This window comes from Raphanus sativus, chromosome 5, assembly GCF_000801105.2.
Source record: "Raphanus sativus cultivar WK10039 chromosome 5, ASM80110v3, whole genome shotgun sequence".
In the NCBI taxonomy this organism is placed as follows: Eukaryota; Viridiplantae; Streptophyta; class Magnoliopsida; order Brassicales; family Brassicaceae; genus Raphanus; species Raphanus sativus.
In genome coordinates this window covers 37,560,749-37,580,614 of record NC_079515.1, presented here as the reverse complement: position 1 = coordinate 37,580,614, position 19,866 = coordinate 37,560,749, and the positions used below count along the sequence as shown (strand labels likewise).

The window sequence follows — 19,866 nt, the reverse complement described above, 5'->3', positions numbered from 1 at the left end:
ACACTTCGTAGAAAGACTATATCATTAGGTTAGTATATAAAGACATGGGCATGAAACCATGTTACTTACCATACAATTTCAAGAAAAAATGAAAGGCTCTTGGAACTCATCGAGTATCATTCCTAGTAGTTTCTCTTGTCTCTTCTTATTCCTTTTTAATTTTAGAGATGTGTGTGCGGCTCCTACTAGATACTTGTGTCTTCCTGAACAAAGAGATGCATTGCTCGAGTTTAAGAACGAGCTTGAGATTGGAGAGCTTTCTTTTTATTGTATAAGTGGTTATCCGAAGACGGAGTCATGGTCAAAGAGCAGCGATTGCTGTAAGTGGGATGGTGTCACGTGCAATTCCAAGTCTGGGGAAGTGATCGAGCTAGACCTTAGTTGTAGCGGCCTCCATGGCCAGTTTCGTCCCAATAGCAGCCTTTTCAAGCTTCAAAACCTCCATTTTCTAGACCTTTCACTTAATGATCTTAGTGGTCATATCCCATCTTCAATTGGAAATCTTTCTCATCTCACCAACCTCCACCTTTCTGATAATCATTTCTTTGGTCAGATTCTTTCTTATGTTGCAATGTTTTCTCATCTCAACTCTCTTGACCTTTCCTACAACCAATTTTTAGGTGAAGTCCCCCCTTCTATTGGAAACCTTTCTAAGCTCATCACACTCGACCTTTCATATAACCAATTTTCAGGTTATATTCCATTTTCAATTGGAAACCTTTCTCAACTTGTCTCCCTTGGATTTTCACAAAATACTTTTAGCGGTGAGATTCCGTCTTCGATTGGTAACCTTTCTCACCTCACTTATCTCCACTTGTTTAGTAACAACTTCAACGGTGAGATCCCATCTTCTGTTGGCAATCTAAACCGCATGATCCGCTTAAGCGTTTTCTCTAACAAGCTGCATGGAAACTTTCCCATCGCACTATTAAAATTGACAAGGTTGTCAACTTTAATACTCTCCTCAAATCAGCTCACAGGCCCACTTCCTCCTAACGCGACTTCACTATCCAACTTGGAGTTCTTTGATGCAAGTGACAACGCTCTCACCGGAACGCTCCCTTCTTCTCTCTTCACCATTCCTTCTTTGAATTCCATTGATTTGAGTGATAATCAACTCGAAGGCTCGCTTGAGTTTGGGAATACATCTTCGCCACCTAATCTACGATCCTTACGTATTGGCAGCAACAAGTTCATAGGGCCAATCCAGAGTTCCATTTCCAAACTAACCAACCTTGAGGAACTTGACCTTTCCAGTTTCAACGCCCAAGGACCAGTTGACTTTAGTATCTTCTCGCATCTCAAGTCACTCCGATCTCTTGGCCTATCCCATTTGAACACAACCACAACGATTGACTTGAATGATATCTTATCATATTTCAAGAGGCTCAGCTATCTGGATCTCTCAGGCAATCATTTTTCAGCGGCTGCAAACAAAAAAAGTTCAGTTCCTCCTTCGCAATCGCTAGTGTATATGGACTTGTCACAGTGCGGTATAAATGGTTTTTTCCCGGAGCTTCTGAAAACACAGCAGCGGTTGCGTACTCTAGACATTTCCAACAACAAAATCAAAGGTCTAGTGCCTGGCTGGTTATGGATGCTACCAAACTTGGAGAACCTGGAGCTTTCAAACAACACTTTCACCGGTTTCGAAAGACCACCATCGAAACATGGATTATTATCATTATCCCATGTAAGGAACTTTCTTGGCTCCAACAACAACTTCACGGGGGAGATTCCTTCCTTCATATGTGCGTTGCGTTCTCTAAGTATTCTCGATTTATCTAGAAACAACTTCAACGGTTCGATTCCTCATTGTTTTGGAAACCTTAAGAGCAGTCTCTCGGTTCTAAACCTTCGTCATAATCGTCTGCATGGAGGTCTTCCAGAGAATATACTTGGGAATCTAAGGTCGCTTGACGTCGGTCATAACCACCTGACGGGGAAGCTTCCAAGATCTTCTTTGTCATCTCCTCTCGAAATCCTGAACGTGGAAAGCAACGGAATCAACGACACGTTTCCTTTCTGGTTAAGTTGTTTAACAAATCTCCAAGTTCTCGTCCTTCGATCCAATGCATTCCATGGACCAATACATCAAGCCTCGTTCCCTAAGTTGAGGATTATCGACATCTCGCGTAATCACTTCAGTGGATATTTGCCAACGGGCTACTTCGTGAAGTGGAGTGCCATGTCATCACTTGGGACAAACAGAGAAGATCGGTCCAAAGTAAATTACATGGACGTGAAATACATGGGAGATGAAGTAGATTATGGATATTACCATGATTCAGTCGTTTTGATGAATAGAGGTTTAGAGATGGAGCTAGTAACCATCCTAAAAATCTACACAACGCTCGACTTTTCGGGAAACGAACTCGAAGGAGAGATTCCAAAGTCCATCGGTCTGCTGAAAGAGATTCGTGTGCTCAACTTGTCAAACAATGGTTTCACTGGCCGCATCCCTTCATCTTTGGGAAACTTGACGGCTCTCGAGTCGTTGGATGTTTCCCGAAACAAGCTTTCGGGAGAGATTCCACAAGAGCTAGGGAGTCTTTCGTACCTTGCCTACATGAACTTCTCGCATAACCAGCTCGTGGGTCCTGTACCAGGAGGCACTCAGTTTGGTACGCAGAATTGTACTTCCTTTGAGGATAACAAGGGGCTTTTTGGGCCTTCTCTTGACGAAGCTTGCAGAGATGTTCACGCGCCAGCATCGCATAAAGAAGACTATGAAACGACGGAGACAGAGGGAGAAGAGGAAGAGGTGGTGAGTTGGATAGCAGCTGCAATAGGATCCGTACCTGGTATTGTCTTGGGTTTGACGATTGGGTACGTTCTCACTTCACACAGACCAGAGTGGTTCGTAAACCCTTTTGGCCGGAAAAGTCGTCGAAGCAGAAGCACCACAACGTAACGGTGTAGAAACTAGAGAGGTAATGTTTTTGACTTTTTTAACCAAAGTAAAACTAAAGTATTTTATCTTTCACAACTTTTATTTGCTTGTATAGGCTTTTAAGGTCAACATGAAGACCCCTTGACCCAAGAGATTCAACCACTCTCTGTCAAAATATTTCAGTTATCGTTTCTGTTTAGCTTGGTGTGTTTTATCTTTTGCTCTGTTTTTTTTTTAGTTTTAGTCAACTTCTTTGTCTCTCTGTAATCGAAATACTCTGTTCTGTACCTAAAAGTTTATCTGCTCTTTTTAGATGGAGATGAATCAAGAAAAGAGAAGTAACAATATTACAATAGAAAATGGTTAATTATAAGACCACATAATAGCAAAAATGAAATGTTCTTAGTCTCTCAATTGGTGTTCGTAAAATCCACTGCTTTTTTTTCCTGGAATCATAGGACCGACATAATGGGGCTATGAAGATGTTTAACTATGAAGGTGGAATCTTAGTACCACCATTTTATTTGTCTTCAATGTAAAACAATCAAATAACCCAACAACACACACTTAATGTTTGAGATGAGAAACTCAAAATGCTCTTCAAAGTTTACTGGTCGGCAGACCAACAGGCTTGGCCCTAGACCTCTTCTCGACAACACGTGATAGTTCCTTCACAGCTTCTTTTGCCAAATGGCGAGGCTTGCTAAGAAACAATCCTCCATCAACCACCATTGTTAGTCCATTCACATATTTCCCTGTTAAACCAAAAATTCACGCATATGTTACAATACTCTGACCATCTCTCCATGTGGTTTTTACATTACGAAAGAGTGATTTTAAACTCAGCATACCAGTATCACAGCTGAGGTAGATTGCAGCCATGGCGATATCCCACTTCTCTCCAAGTTTATACAGAGGCATGTACTCTCGGGTTTTGTTTTCGATCTCGTCAGGTACAAGCTTACTCATTCCAGGCGTGCCTCCTATCGGTCCTGGTGCAATCCCGTTGACTCTAATCTCGTAGTCGGTTCCCCACTCCAATGCCAAGTTCCTTGTCGTAGCATCAACTGCTGCCTGATTCAAGAAATCCCTAAGATCCCATTTTTGCTAACAATACCATACTATAGTTCTTGATTTTTTTCTAACAAAAGAACACTAATTAATCACCTTGGCTGCAGAAACATGTATCTGGTACCAAGAAGCCGTATAATGCAGAGTAGCACTTATGTTGAGTATGGAACCACCGCTGCTTGATGAGTCTCTACCAGGCCCTCCTTTCTTAAGGTACTTAAGTGCTTCGTGGCACATGTTGAATGTTCCAACCGCATCAATATCTAAAACTGCACGAGACCAAACAAAAATGTTCTCAAATTGAACAAGTAAATAAAAACGTTATATTATTTATTACTTCTTAATTGTTTTTTTTATTTCGTAATTTTGACGGTAATAAACGAATGAAAAAGTGGATATCCACCTGTTCGGAAACCATTGGTAGACAAATCCTCAGCCGCCGAGAGGAAATTACCGGCGGCGGCGTTAACGAGGATATCAATCCTACCGAAACGCTGAAAAGTTGATTCCACGACTCTCTTCGCATCCTCCGGCTTACGAACATCACCTTCCAATCCAATAGCCTTGCAAAGAGGAACGACAAGCGATTCAACAAGTGAATTTGATCTCCCAAAAATCAAAACGAAAAAAATGCTCTCAAAAAAGATTACCGGAATCCCGAGAGATCGGAGATCAGAGACGGCGGCGTCGAGGACTTGCTTGCGGCGTCCCATGATGGCGATGGAAGCACCGTGTTTGCCGAACTGAGAGGAGATCTCGAAACCGATGCCGGATCCGCCTCCGGTGATGAGAGCAACCTTGCCTTTGAGCACATCAGGCTTGAACGGAGATTCCATGATCAACCACGCGTAGATTCGCGAAAGCTAGTAATAATAAGACAAAACAAGATAAGCTAAGCCACTAATGTGGATGTTTCTCTTACTACTTATCAAAAACAAAATGTTTCCCTTCTTACTATCTAGTACCTACCTGCCAGCTGCTATATTTAGTTTAATATCTCCACGTTTTAAGAAAATTATTTTTAAAAAAAATTGATAAAAGAAAAATTCTATAAATTACTATACAAAATTTTGGGATTTTATTTTAATTAAATAAATTTGTAAGTATTAACACATTCACATATGGTAAACGATCATAAACTTTTACAGATTAGTTAAAAATTAATTTTAAGAAAATTGGTTATGAGACCCAATCTTTCATATTCAGGTAAAAAACTCAAATGATTTTAAAACTCAAAAGCAAGTCTAATATATTATTAAATTAAGGTTGAAAATTCTTTATTCTTAATGAATTCTAAATTTACTTTAACTTTTTTTTTAATCAAATTTAAATTTCAAACTTAATTGAATATTGCAAATGAATATATTTTGTTAATAGTTTTATTGGTTAAACTAAATTACACTTTGAAAATTATACAAAGTTCTACTATTGGCGTACAATTTATTATAGTAATTGCTTACTAATGATACACGACCGTCAGCATCATAATTTTTTGTGTAACCAAAGATCATCAAATATTAAATCACAAATATGCTTCTATTGTACATATGCTTCCTGACGCGGTTACATTCGAGCTTCCCAGATACACTATGGTTTGAATATGTCTTAATGTATTCTAAATTCATCTTATAAGAAAACAAAGACAAGGTCAATGCAATAAAAATAAACATTGTGGATCAAATCATCGTGTTCTACAAAGTTTGACTATCAAAATAGTTGAGCCACTCATCGTAAACATCTAACCCTGGTTCAACCATTTGGCTACACAACTCATCATGTGATTGCCTATGGATTTCTAGAGAGTCCGGTTTAGATATAGGGGGAGGAGGGATTTGGCGATCTTCAAAAAGATATTCTAGTGATTGTGGTACATTCACCTCAAATCCACATGGCATATGCTCCACCAAGATCTCCAACTCCTCTTCTTGATTATGCATATCGCTGTTAATAACGTCATTAGAGACTGATGAGGAGGAAGAGGCTTGGTTAGTAACATCTGATGCTGATGAGTTGCTCTTCACCGATCGTTTCTTGAGATGAGTGTTCCACACATTCTTGATCTCGTTGTCTGTTCTTCCTGGCAAGTGTGATGCTATCTTTGACCACCTGATTAATTAATACACTAGTTATACTTCTTGCTTGCTTTTATATAAATTTTAGATGGGGGATGTTGAAATTAGGGAGACATGGCTTTACTTGTTTCCAAGAACTTGGTGAAGGTGTATAATAGTTTCTACCTCCTCTTTGGTGAAGTCGCCTCGTTTGAGACCTGGTCTCAGATAGTTTATCCATCTTAAACGGCAACTCTTTCCGCATCTCATCAATCCTATTTTGTTTAAGTTAAAACATACATTACTAATCATGAACACCAAATACAAGCTTAACTTAAGAGTTCAGAAAATGGATTTATATGAACTTTTTATTCAACCATCTATTTCAAACTTCGCCATGTCTATTTACCTATTTTTATTTACATAAACACTTTATTCAACCATCTATTTCAAACTTTTACCTCATCATCATCCGGAAGAATCTGTATGCATATTCAACTTTAAGGAAATAAAGCTAATATATATACGAACGTTACAGATTGTGCAATTGTGGTCAAACATCTCATATTTTATTCTTCAAAAGAAAATATGCTTCCTCTGTGAAAAAATCACGAAGATCGTAATTGAAGAATGTAACCACAGTTTGCGTTAGTTTTCATTGCTTAAAAATATAGAAATCATAACCAGCATATGAACACCTCTACAACAAATAAATCAATATTCATTTTTATCAAATTTTAAAGACTATTCAAGAACATACTGTATCTTTTAACAAAGAAAGAAAGAAGAAGATTGTAGCAGCTGTCACATCAAAGAACTTAAGCATTGTTGAGAGAGATACAAAATGAAACTATAAACATAAAATACTTGAAAATGATCAATTGAGTGAACATGCAATGAGATCAGAGAGGATCTTTAGAGGGGACAAAGCAATTAAGATTACCATTAACCACAAGAAAATTACCAGCTAGTTTAGGAAGAGATCTCCAGTTGTGATGACCACTTTTTAGAATAAAAGCTTTGAGTCTTTTACTTTCTTCATCACTCCATGGCCCTCTCTTCAGTTCTTCGCTATTGTCACAGCATGGTGCTCTTCTTTTCCCCATCACACACACCAACTTTAAGTTTTAGAGAATCTGATGGAGGTATTCATGTTTATATACACACATGTACGTGTCAACATGGCATGTAAGGGTTTTTTCTTTTTGAGAAAGATATCTAAGGGCTGTGAGACCACAAGGGTCATGCCACTTATTCATGTACGAGTAAACCTACTTAAATTAATTAATGGAATCTGAGTATCTATTTTCCCATATGACCTTTTCATTATTTTTTACATTAACCTTATGTCCTATCTGGATCAACTTTCTTTCCTATTTTATTTTGGGTCAATTTGCTCAATAATCATAAGAGCCCTGACAATTAAGAATATAGCCATCCATGAAAACCTGTGTCAATTTGACATAGAGATGGACCACGTTCTCCTTTCTGGCGCGTGGGATTTAATTAATATAACGATTGATATCGTACTACACTATCTTTCTCAAATATATAGTACAGAACAATTAATTTATACCAACAACCATTATAAAGAAGATGAAGAAAATAAAAAAAACTGAAAAAGATAAAGGGTTTGTAGAGAGTATGCTTAACCCTAACCTAAATTATATACCCAAACCATATACCCTAAACCCAAACACTTAACCCAAACTATATACACTAAACCCAAACCCTAAACCCAAACCATATACCCAAACCATATACTATAAACCCTAAACCCAAACCATATACCATAAACCCAAACCATATGTCATAAACCCAAACCCTAAACCAAAACCATATACCCTAAACCCAAACCATATACTCTAAACCCTAAACCCAAACCATATACTCTAAACCCTAAACCCAAACCATATACTCTAAACCCTAAACCCAAACCATATACATTAAACCCAACCCATATATCCTAAACCTAAACCCTAAACCCAAACCATATACCCAAACCATATACCCTAAACCCAAATCCTAATCCTAAACTCTAAACCCTAAACCCAAACTCTTATCCATTACGTGACTATGCTATACATGTTATATGTTATGGTATGGAATACTCGACACACCCACAAACTTTATATATATGAAATTCTCTAAAATTTTCTTAGAGAGAAATAATGAGTGGCGACAGTGTTGTAAGAACAAAACAGTGTAACTGATCAAGTAGTGAGTAACAAGAATCAGGAAGCAGAGAATGAGATACGAATTGCAAAAGAAGAGAAAAAGAAATGTATTGTACTATACTGTAATTTAAAATAGTATAGAACATATGACGCATGATATAGAATAGGGATTATGAAGAAAATTAGAGAAGTTTACATGATAGAAAGAGAGAAAAAAACAGATGGAGGGGAGAAAGAGGGAAGATGTCAAATAGATAGAAGAAAATGGAATGCCGAATAGATAAAAAATGACGGAGATGTCGGATAGAGGGAGGGAGGGAGAGAGAAAGTGGTGAGGGATAGAGTAGAGGAGAAAGAGAAAGTGGTTGTGACTATGGTAGAGGAGGGAGAGAGAGAGAAAGGGGGGAAACGAAGGATGGAGTAGACAAAGGAACATGGGAAAAAGTGGTGGTGGCTATGATGGTAAAGGAGAGAGGGAGGAAGAGAGAGAGGCAGAGAGGGAATAGACAAAGAAACATGGAGAGAAGGAGAAAATGGCGGAGTTATGGTGGTAGAGAAGGGAGAGAGAGAGCTATAGTGAAAGAGAGGGAAGGATGCGGAGGAAGAAAGAGATTGTACTATGCTATGTTTCTAAATGAAATTGAATACAACAATATTATGTCTTATTTTAAAAATAAAATCTGACTATACTATATATGTGTGTAAAATAGTATAGATTTACAATCGTGATTATAAAAAATTATATAAAATTTACAAAATATATGTTTGTTTTGAAATTTTCAAAACATACTATATGTAAAAAAAAATCTATGTTTTTATAATGTTAACTACAAAGTTCAATAATTGCTTTAATAGAAATTAAAAGCAATTAAAACTAGAAAGGGAAAACATGGTTGTGAGAAAAGTAAAAAATGAAAAAAAAAATCAGAAAAATGCATGTTAAGGACAATATGGCAATTATTATACAAATATCATAGCCTCTTCATTTAATTTCTACAATGGTTATGCTTCTAAATTTTCCTTTTATTTTCCCAAAAGAAACGATTTTATGAAACGATAGAGAGATTAATTGAAAGATGAAACACATAAGAGCTGGATGTATACGACGCCAAAAACTGAAGCCGGCAGTTGATCTAAGAAGATCTCATGTAATGTTCACAATCTATTGAAGGCACGAGAAAACCTCTAAGATTTATGACAAAAAAAATCTTTCTTTTTCAATTCTATTTTAAGGCCTAAATCATATTAATTTATTAAATAATATTAACAATTACTTAAAGAATTTCTTGTTTACACCAAATTTATATCGTTAATTGTTTTGTCTGGTCGAATTTTACTACATTTCGAAATGAAACATATTATTTAACTTTAGATGCTGATAACAGTATAGTAGAAACTTTATAAATTAATATTCCACAAATTAATAAATACTATAAATTAATTAAAAAATGCAGTTTCAAGTTGGATCGATAAAATATGATATTATTCGATAAAATAATAATATTTAGAAAACTCTTAGAGAAATGTTGGATCCCATTGAAGTAAATTATTGATTACCACACATATACATTTTATATAAACATATACAATTTTATTTTTTTAAATATTTTTTTCAGAATGAATTTCATCTATAGTTGTAATTTTAATTTTATTGAATTATATGTGAAAGTGAATTTGTATTATATAATATGCATTCATCATACATAAATTAGATCAAAACTCTAAAAAACAATTAAATTTAAAATCTATAAATTCTAACCAGTATATAATATCATGAAATAAATATTATTTTTATTTTCTACATTAAAATATTTTTTATGTAAAAGTCTAAAAGAAAAAATATTAAATTGATAAGTTTAGAAATTAATAAATTTTTGTAGTCTTTAACATTATTAATTTATAGAGTTTTTACTGTAAATAATGAATATTGAATCTTAGTTTTCACCATTGACTGGAAATGGATCTGGAACTTGACTTCATGTTATTTATGCAAAGACGAATCCTGTAATTCTGTTTTTAGATTCTTCTTCTTTTATGCATTTTTAAGAAGAATTAAAATTGCAAGATTTTATTCTAAAAGAAAGATGCGTATATGTGTTGCTCAAAAAAAAGATGCGCATATAATGGAGATTCTCTATATGTATATAAATCTAAGGTGTCGCCCCACTATTGCATGTAAACTTAAGAGGTCAATTTATATAACATCTCTATATCAAGTATCAACCTATAAATTATTTGACAACATAAAAAAGATTCACTCGAAGTTGAAAAAGAAAATAAAAAGAAACCCAAAGAGATACTTGGTTAAAAAAAAAAAAGAAACCCAAAGAGATACTTGGTTATTTATTCACTTAGCTAGATAAAATAAGGATGTGTCGTATTTGCTTCTGTTGTGTGTCTTCTATGTACAAAACACACGATGCCATTTTACCTGTTCAAGTCTCCACGTGCCTGCCCAACGATCATCTTCAAATTGTAAGATCAAGTTATTACAACTTGATGATAATTTATGTTCATCTGGAAATAGGAAGTTGAAGTTTGGAGTTTTCAAGAATATATAAAAATCTTCGACTTCTAGAGTGTCTGGGCCGCGCACTTAAAGGCTTTGTGAGCTCTGGAATTAGAATGGGTCCTTCAGTGGTCTTGCTATTAGAGATTCTAAATTGCAGGCCAGTGATGGAGAGCCATCCATATTTAGTCTTGAAGTTAATATCATTATCTTTGTCATGGATAATGAGATAACAACAACGAAAATTAATCTTCAACAATCGCTTCTAGCTAAAGGCATAAACATGGTACAATTCTCTAAACGCTTGATCGTTTGATTCAAACAAATGAAATTTGAGAGAAACGCCATACAATTATATATATATGCACATGCATACAATGTTTTTAGACGTAAATGTTAAAAAAAAAAAAATTATGTAACAAGTTTGGCGTTGCATTCATCACCAGAACTGATTTTGAGCACAATAAAATAAAACATCGGTTTTGAGTTCCTACTTTTTAAGAAAAAATAATATATAAGTTCTTATTATAACAAAAAATTGTTTAACTTTTTATTAAATTGTTCATGGTTTTTGGAATCTCCAGACCGATCATGTTTATAATTTTTTTTCATAATTATGAGAATCCTAAGTATTTTCTATGTACAAAAGTTAATTTCATGAAATTTTATATCTGGATACATGTTATTTCAATTAATATATGGTTAGGGAATCAAAACGAACCAAGGATGCGTTGGACTATTGGTTTAGTGTTTGGAATTGGTTTTATTGTATCTCTAACTTAGTTTTCGTTGAGAAGAATGTTTTACTCATATAGCATCGGCTGGTTCCAAACATAGAAAGACTATTTGGACCGAAGATCCAGAAATCTCCTGGTTTATAAAATAAAGAATCAAAACGAATTGAACGTTGGTGGAACTCGAGCTGAAATTTATTTACCATTTGGACAACTCGGCTTGGTTAAAATTATTTAATTTTCTGTTTTCATATGAAGCATTGAGGAGGCAAGTTCTAGAAGGGACAAATGGGATTTTAAAATCGTGTTTATCATCTATATTATTAAAAGAAAATAAGTACACATATAAAATACCTCTTAGTTTTCAGTGTTATTTACACTACCATATCACTGATATTAAATAATGTTTCCTATTTTAATGCTTTATCTTTTCCACTTAGATTAGTGTGTTTTCCAAAAATTAAATTTGATCTAAATACACAATTAAATAATACTTCATATTTTAACTTTTTGTTTTTTCCACTTAGATTAATGTGTTTTCCAAAATTAAATTTGAATTAAATATACTTCGTTAACTTCTCCATTAAATCAATGTCAAATTTTAAAAAAAAAAATTATTGGACAAACAATTCAGGGAAATTATAATATCAACTCTTCATTTAACAAATCTGAACGAAAAAGTATTACTAAATTTGAACCGAAACTAGATAATATCCAAACGGATTTACATTTTGGTATCTAAAGAACAATGATCAAACCTTATTTGAACGAAATATTCGGATATTCGAACGTATTTAAATCATATTTATATACTTCAATATATTAGCTATTTTAGAGTTAATATCCAATATATAAGCTATTTTAAAGTTGGTTAAAATATTTGAATAAACAATAGTCAAAAGTAAACATCTAAAGTAGATAAACAATAATCAAAACACCAAAAATACTTAAATATATATTTATTCTCCATCCAAATATTCAAGCTAAACCTATTTTTAATTTTTAATTTTTAATTTAGGTATTTTGGCTTACATTACTCAAATTTACATGTTATATTATTTTTATTTTTAGATTTAGAAAAATTTAAAGATATATAAATTTAAAAAAATTTAAAATAGTTCAAACCCAGAAAGACTGAATCAAACCGTAACCAAAATTTATAAATAACTGAATAGAAGTAGAATCTTTAAACTCGAAAATATCAAACCCGAATAGATTTTAACTGAATTCGAGTGGGTACCCAAATATCTACCCTTAGCTTAGTTAATATAAAACGATCAAATATTGTAAATATATTATTTAGTATAAATAAATAAAAACTAAAACTGAAAATTAATATATGTGCGGTCGCACGGATCAAGATCTAATTATCGTTATAGAAACATTTTCTAATAGAATAGTTTTTCACATATATGGAATATTCGAGATCACGGTATTCTCTACCAATCGAATTAATAATTGACAATGTTTAAACAACTATTTCGTTTCTTATATTATGTGTCAATGTCACGGATCGAACAGTTAGTAGAATATCAAAGAAGTATGATAAGTATAATAAAAATGTGATCTCAAATGAGTGAAAGATATTGAATAGAAGTTTAAAGAAATGAAGCAATCATAAGGTCAGCCGCTTCCTCCGAAGCAACATAATCCCATTCATACTTGAAATGAGCTGCCCAAACTTTCTATCACTATGCCCTTGCAATTTATGAAACCTTCTTTTTAAAATGAAAATCATATCCACAAATATTGCCATTGCCACTTCATTTCAATGGCATCTTAATTGTACATGTCCCCCTTGTCGTTTCCTTCTTTTCTAGTCAAATCTCGGTTTCACACTTACATAATCACAAATTCACAATAAATGTTACATTAGAAAAAAATGCGAGCATGCTACAAAACTTTCATTTAGTTGTTTCCATCATACCAACTGTAATCAAACTTTCCAATGAAATTAGATATATGGATTCAGATATATGTGGCTCTATCATTTGGACACTATAATTAATACACATATATACAAGTATCAAATCTAATATTACTGTGTACGTTGATTTAAATGTGCATATACACCAACCCTTTTGAATTTTTGGTTATAGTAGATAGTTGGATCAATCGAGTTTAGAGTATATATTAATTATATAAAAACGTATTTAGTTGACGATAAATGAACAAAAGAAAAGAAACATACTATTAATGATCGATCTTTATATAATGTGCATGTGATGCTGCAGGTGATGCAACATGGGAAATCATATAAATGGACGAAATTTCAAACTCTATTATTACCCTTCCCCAGATTGGTCACGCAGCTAATAATTAGTTTTAATTAAACTATGATCACTATGGATACATACTATCATTGAGAATCCGTAGATGTGGGGCAGATAAAACTCCCACATGTAGTTCACTCAGGTCCTATACACATGTGCTGGTGGTGTTTCTATATAGTATATGATTATTAACATAAAACCAAGGTTACCTGAAAGAAAGGTCATAATCTTGATGTGTGTAACAGATATGCGCTAATGATGCTTCAACTGCAAATAAAATGAGATGTACATATTTACATATATATATATAGACTATATGATAAGGTTATTTACGAGGAGCTCAGTTTGGTTTAGTATTCGAAGATGTTACCATGCATAGTTCGAGTTGATTAATAGTCCAATACAACAATATCCTGCTCTTTCACAACCTTTTATGTGATTCTTGGTTTTTATATAGTTTTGTGACCTTGGCATATATATTGGACTTAATTAAAGATTTTAAGTGTTTGGATTTGATAAGGATAGAACTACATATGCAACCCACATGATTTATTAGGAAAATATAATATTTTGTTTAACAAAAAAAGTAACGGAAAACTACAAAACCTAGATAAGCGTTAGAAACGGGTAAGACTACAGAGAAATATTCTAGTAACGGCCCGCAGAATATCGCCATTATCTTTTCTCCGACATTTTACGATTATGTCCTTCCGTTAATCTCGGTGAAACATCATGCCAAGAAGAGAAAGGAATCTTCTTCAAATAAACCAAAAAATCACGCTTAAATTACATAACCAAACCGAAGCAATTTCCATATAAACCTCCACAAGAGTCTCAAACCGGTTCTTTAACCGGCGAAAAACAGGAAATTTGCAACAAACAATTTTAAAAAAAAAAAATCAAAAAGAAAAGCCCTAAAAATATCGCTAATCTTTTCCCCTTCCCATTCGAACTTCAATCTTCTTTATCATCATCAGAAAAAATATACATAGCTATGTACATCATCAACACGGCGTCGTACAGCATCTGAGCCAGTAAAAAAAAACAACCAGATCCATCTCTCTATAACTACCAAAGATTCCTCGCGTGTCAAATCGTCTCGTCGCCGATTAGATCTTGGAGGTCGCTCGGCACCGCTAATCCCAGCCGAAGCGATTCCATGATTCGCTCGAAGACCAACACGTGGCAGGGGATCTGCAGGACTCCTTTCTGTTCGTAACCGTACTCTTGAGCCGATCGGTTCAGCAAACCGATGAAAACCGGGTGGTTAAGCAGCTCCGCGCTCACGACGAACCTCTCCATCTCGTCTCCCACGTAGACAGGTACGTGTCCCTCGGGAACGGAGGATGTGTGCTTCTTCGAGCGGCGAGGCGCCGGTGGACGGCGGCTACTAGGTCGCTGCGAATCGGAGCGGAGGAGGCTGTAGTGTGCGGAATCGGCGACGCGGGAGAGGCGGCGGATCAGATGCTTCATCTCTTGTTGTTGTTGTTGATTCGAGAGAGAGAGAGGAGTGAACAAAGTAATTGAGACTTGACGAAGGAATCAATGAGAAGATTTTGTTGGAAGGAGAGTGAGGAGGTTCTTCGTCTTTTATATTGGGGCGAGGGTAGTTTTGGAATTTTGGCTTTAACATAAAGTAGGTACGGGAAGGAGTACTTGCCAGGTACTACTTGACTCGTAAATATATATGCCATATTTAAAACAAAATATATTTTTTGTCGACAAGAAAAGAAATAAATGCCTCGCTTAAAAATAATATTCATTTTAAAAAATGGAAAGTTGAATCTTATTTCTTGATATTCTTGTTATATGTAGATAAACTGTTTGGATTTAGTTGACCAAAAAAAACTGTCAGGATTTCAGAAAATAAAATATACAGATTACAACTGAATTTGAAACATATACAAAAAATCCTTTTTTGAACACCGATTTTTCAAACAAAACAGGAAAACTATTTGATATAACTGTATAGGTGTATATTTACTGACGATTTATTACCTCTGGCTATGATTGTTTAGATTTTTCTGATATTTCTTATCCTTTTTAGATTACATTAACATTCTTGCATTATATTATAACGATAACTGGATATTTCTAAATAATACAGAATAAAAATAAAGTTATATGTATTATAAATACGAGGATTAGGATACCAATGAGCTTAGCCTGATTTTTTAAGCTTAGCCTTGTTATTTTATCAATTATTAGGATATTACATATCCTTTTTAGTATAATCTGTATCTTGAGTCATATGACAAGACGACCTTTTTAGTATAATCTGTATCTTGAGTCATATGACAAGACGAGGTTCATGATCAACCAAAATATATATTCCCGATGTTGTAAAATCAACAAAGTTATCTTTTATCAAAAATCATTAACAAATAACTGGTTAAGTAGATTTTAGAAAGAAAATACAATAAGATATATTGTGAAAAAAAATAATACAATGAGATTATTACTGGTAACGGGCAAGTGATTGATGAAACAAGTTGTCAAAATATTCACTCAACTTCAAAGTTCAAACTAAGCAAGAACTATATCTTCAGGTCAATATATATTGCTTTAGATACACATAACAAATCTTGCTTTAGATGATATTTATATTTATTTCCAATTTCCATGGATTTTGATCGTAGATTATGTAGCTACCAAGTTTCTTCGCTTATCCTATTCAGAATATACATGATAAAGGGCAGGGGGGGTAGACATCGCCTTGTTTTTCTATATATCAAGTTATAAACATCATCGCCTTGTTATGCCACCGGCATGCATGATTACAATGGAAACTATAACTTAAATCGAATCTGTGACGCCAAAAGAAAAAAAATAATCAATGGTGAATAACATATTATTTTGAATGGAAAAATATTATAAAACAAATTGTGACCACCTAACAATGCTAAATGCTTCTAGATTTTGGACCAAGTGTGGAAGTATGAACCATTTGTGTAAAAATGAATTTTCGAAAGTCAAATTAGGTCCATATACTCACCCCCAACGACCTAAAAGACTTTATTGGTTCGTTTTTTTCAAACCCTCACGTAACCATCACTGAGAACTAAAAGAAAACTTAGTTACTTGTAAGTGTCGACTAGTAATACTGTATTTCTTCTTCAAAATCTAATTAACTAATTGCCCAAGTAGACTAAATTATTAGATCGCAATTTATAAAAAACTAAAAAATTGCTTTCATGGTGTAAACATAAATCTATATCACTTTCATAATGTAAACACAAGCCATTCAAGAACATAATTGTAAGTTTCAGAAAAAACAGAACATACTTGTGATAACCTATGCAGACATTACGTACAATATAGTAACGCCTAGACTGAACCAAGCTATAGAGAAGTGATCGGTCATGTTTGGCAGTAGACGACACGAGTTAATGTTGATAATAGATAACATGTAACCCTCTAGAAGAAACATCCCACTAAGTAATTTTTGTAACTTCTAATTATATTTGACAAATTAATTATAAGTTTTTTTTTTGATAAAAAATGGTTAAACCCGGATCAATGATGACACAAACCTAACCCCCGGATGGAGGTATAACCCACGGATAGACCCTCTCCTGGACATTCAAATGAATATATTTAATTAATTAATTAATTATAAGTTCACGATGACTAACTGATATCTTCTAAAACTTGATTATCTGCACTCCTGTTTTGTGACTTACACATATATCTATTTGCCATATGTATTCTATTATTTCGAAAAATAGATTAGAGCGTCATAATAATGCCATGCATGGATATCATGAAAGACCATCACCATGTGTGTGTGTGTGTATGTTAGAGTGAAGGGAGAAAAGTAAAGCAGAGCTGTTTAGGATCATTCTGTAAATAATAGAACTTTAAAGGCAAGGATGTGATGTCACCTAACTTTCACTGGTTATCAAAAGTGTGTGTCCCCTTACTCAACTTGGGGGTTGCAACTTTAAACCCCTTTAGTCTCCTAACTTTGTTGTAATTTATATATATTAACTATGCCACATATGATACGGATTAATCAAACTGAAGTAGTCTCTTACTATATATAGTTATAAATTTAATTATATACCGACATGCATCTTTGGTATGCTTCGTCTAATTTAGAAATTTCGAATTCCCAAGTTTTGAGTTTTATCACAACTAGAATTTAGATTTTATGATTATCTTAGATTGTAATTAAAATGGAGATCTCATTAAAATGAAAAACAGAAGCAATTAAGTAGGGTGGAGACTGGGTCTACGAAATTATTATTAACAAGCTCTCGAGTAGTTGATTCCTTTACAACTCTTTTCTTCAATTTCCGCGAAACTCCTATATTTCGTAATATGTTTTCAACTTCTTGAAGATTTGGAAATTCTCAAAACTCACGCATGCCATTTTCAATATGATTACTGACTATAGTTTAGATTTAGAGGGCTTTTCCCTAATCAGATAATAAAATTAAATTGATATTTCTTTATCCAGTCGAAAAGACGGTTTGAATCATGCAGTACTTAGTACATTATCCATTGTATTTATCCTTACCCAATAGAAAACTCAAAGCTAGGCATTGTATATCAGTATATATAAACTGACTGTTTCTGATGGTAGTTGCTCGTTGATATTTTTGTCAACAACTAAGCAGTATTATTTTATGAAAATGGATAAAATAATCAAACATAAACAGATAGACATCAAACGTATTTAAGATATACAAAGAAACAAGCATCTGATGTTTACATATGTATATTTGATACTAAAAAAAAAAGAGAGAAAGAAAAAGGATGTAATTAAGAAATAGTTAGACAGATAAGCAAACTTATTAGTTTATGCAAAGACACAGACGAGAGAATATTCCTCCAACTGCAAAGGTTATAACGACTAAGTAGGCATTACCTTCAATCATTGAGACACACGTCAATAGCTTGAAACTCCACTCTGATGTGTTAGCTGTAACGCGGAACGCGTTATTGCATCATTGATGAGTATGTCACCGCCTCGATGTTCGTATACTTAGCTCTCTCCAAATGTAATAATTTAAGTTAGTTGATGTAGCTAACACTGGTTTTACGGCCTTATCCGTTTACTAATCGCTGCTATTTACAACTGTGACATGTCATCGGATATTTATTCATCTGCGTATCGTAATATTATATGATCAGTCGGCATTAGGCAGTCGCAATGATCAACCACTGTTCAAATCATTGGATCTTTTAATGATTTGGATTAACGATTTGTGATTAGTCGCTATGATCAATTGCGTAACAAGAAAATAAACAATAATCTGTGATATGTGATCGTTGGTAGATTACAAATCGCAGTAACTATAACGATGTTCTTTTTATGGAGAAAAAATCACATAGGCGGCCATTTTTACTAGTATAGTGCTAAGCAAATGGTCGTAAAGCATTGGATCAAATTGGTCGGTAGAAGAAGTAGATAACTAAATACTACTAGTAATAAAGAGAGGAATGGAGTCATGTGAAAGGAGTTATGGGTGAATTAAATTTGGGTTACATAAAAAAAAAAAGATGTCCGTACAGTGCTGTCGTACAGGGTAACCTACCCACTTCGACTTCTTTTCTCTCCCTTACGTGTCATACCGTACAAACTAACATGACTATTCTTCGCAATTTAATACGAAATGAAATAAAATAACTAACTAAAATAAAAAGTTACGGGGCCTATTCTCTCCACTATCACAACTGTCCGTTACGCTTGTATCCTTCTTTCTCTTTCATTTTTTCCCGATGTTAATAGTATTTTCTTGATTATTAGGTCTAATTTCCCTTATATATATTATTTTTTTGACAACATCAATTTATAGTTGAATAATATCAAAAATACTTATTCATCAATTCTCGGGCAAAAATAGCTGATAAAAACTCTCTTACATCATTAACCCTAAATTATTAAGTGGGGTGCTTAAAAAACTTTTTTTATCTGAAAAAGAAAAATTAAAAAAAGAACCAATTAGGAGCTTGTTCACTGACAAACAGTTCAAGCAACATCACTTTCAAACGCTTAATTAAGCACTTTCATCCTCTTCTACTCTTTCTCTTTCCTTTTTTTTAATTAAAAAAATTGTTAAGCACTCCTTAAGCAACCAGGGTTAATGATGCTTTATACGCTTAGGGGAAAGGATGAAACCATTGTAGCGTATACTCCTGCAGTCCTTCTT

At 33.9% G+C, this 19,866-nt stretch overlaps 3 protein-coding genes and 1 pseudogene across 3 annotated transcripts; 1 reads left to right on the top strand and 3 right to left on the bottom strand.

Moving 5' to 3' along the window:
- The first annotated feature begins 88 nt into the window (after positions 1–88).
- On the top strand, positions 89–3,231 carry LOC108856607 (receptor-like protein 35). Its single transcript, XM_018630452.2, has 2 exons — positions 89–2,933; positions 3,009–3,231. The coding sequence occupies exon 1, from the start codon at positions 89–91 to the stop codon at positions 2,912–2,914; it is 2,826 nt and encodes a 941-aa protein (XP_018485954.1). The 3' UTR covers positions 2,915–2,933; positions 3,009–3,231.
- Positions 3,232–3,384: 153 nt separating this feature from the next.
- Positions 3,385–4,898, bottom strand: LOC108856608 (peroxisomal 2,4-dienoyl-CoA reductase [(3E)-enoyl-CoA-producing]). Its single transcript, XM_018630453.2, has 5 exons — positions 4,615–4,898; positions 4,368–4,527; positions 4,061–4,233; positions 3,745–3,967; positions 3,385–3,648 (listed from the first exon to the last, which is right to left on the bottom strand). Exons 1-5 carry the CDS (start codon positions 4,798–4,800, stop codon positions 3,494–3,496), a joined length of 897 nt encoding a protein of 298 aa, XP_018485955.1. The 5' UTR covers positions 4,801–4,898; the 3' UTR covers positions 3,385–3,493.
- A 757-nt stretch (positions 4,899–5,655) lies between these two features.
- On the bottom strand, positions 5,656–7,184 carry LOC108860733 (transcription factor MYB10-like; annotated as a pseudogene).
- A 7,264-nt stretch (positions 7,185–14,448) lies between these two features.
- LOC108859866 (auxin-responsive protein SAUR72-like) lies at positions 14,449–15,257 on the bottom strand. Its single transcript, XM_018633770.2, has one exon. The coding sequence runs from the start codon at positions 15,179–15,181 to the stop codon at positions 14,798–14,800; it is 384 nt and encodes a 127-aa protein (XP_018489272.1). The 5' UTR covers positions 15,182–15,257; the 3' UTR covers positions 14,449–14,797.
- Between the last annotated feature and the right edge of the window lie 4,609 nt (positions 15,258–19,866).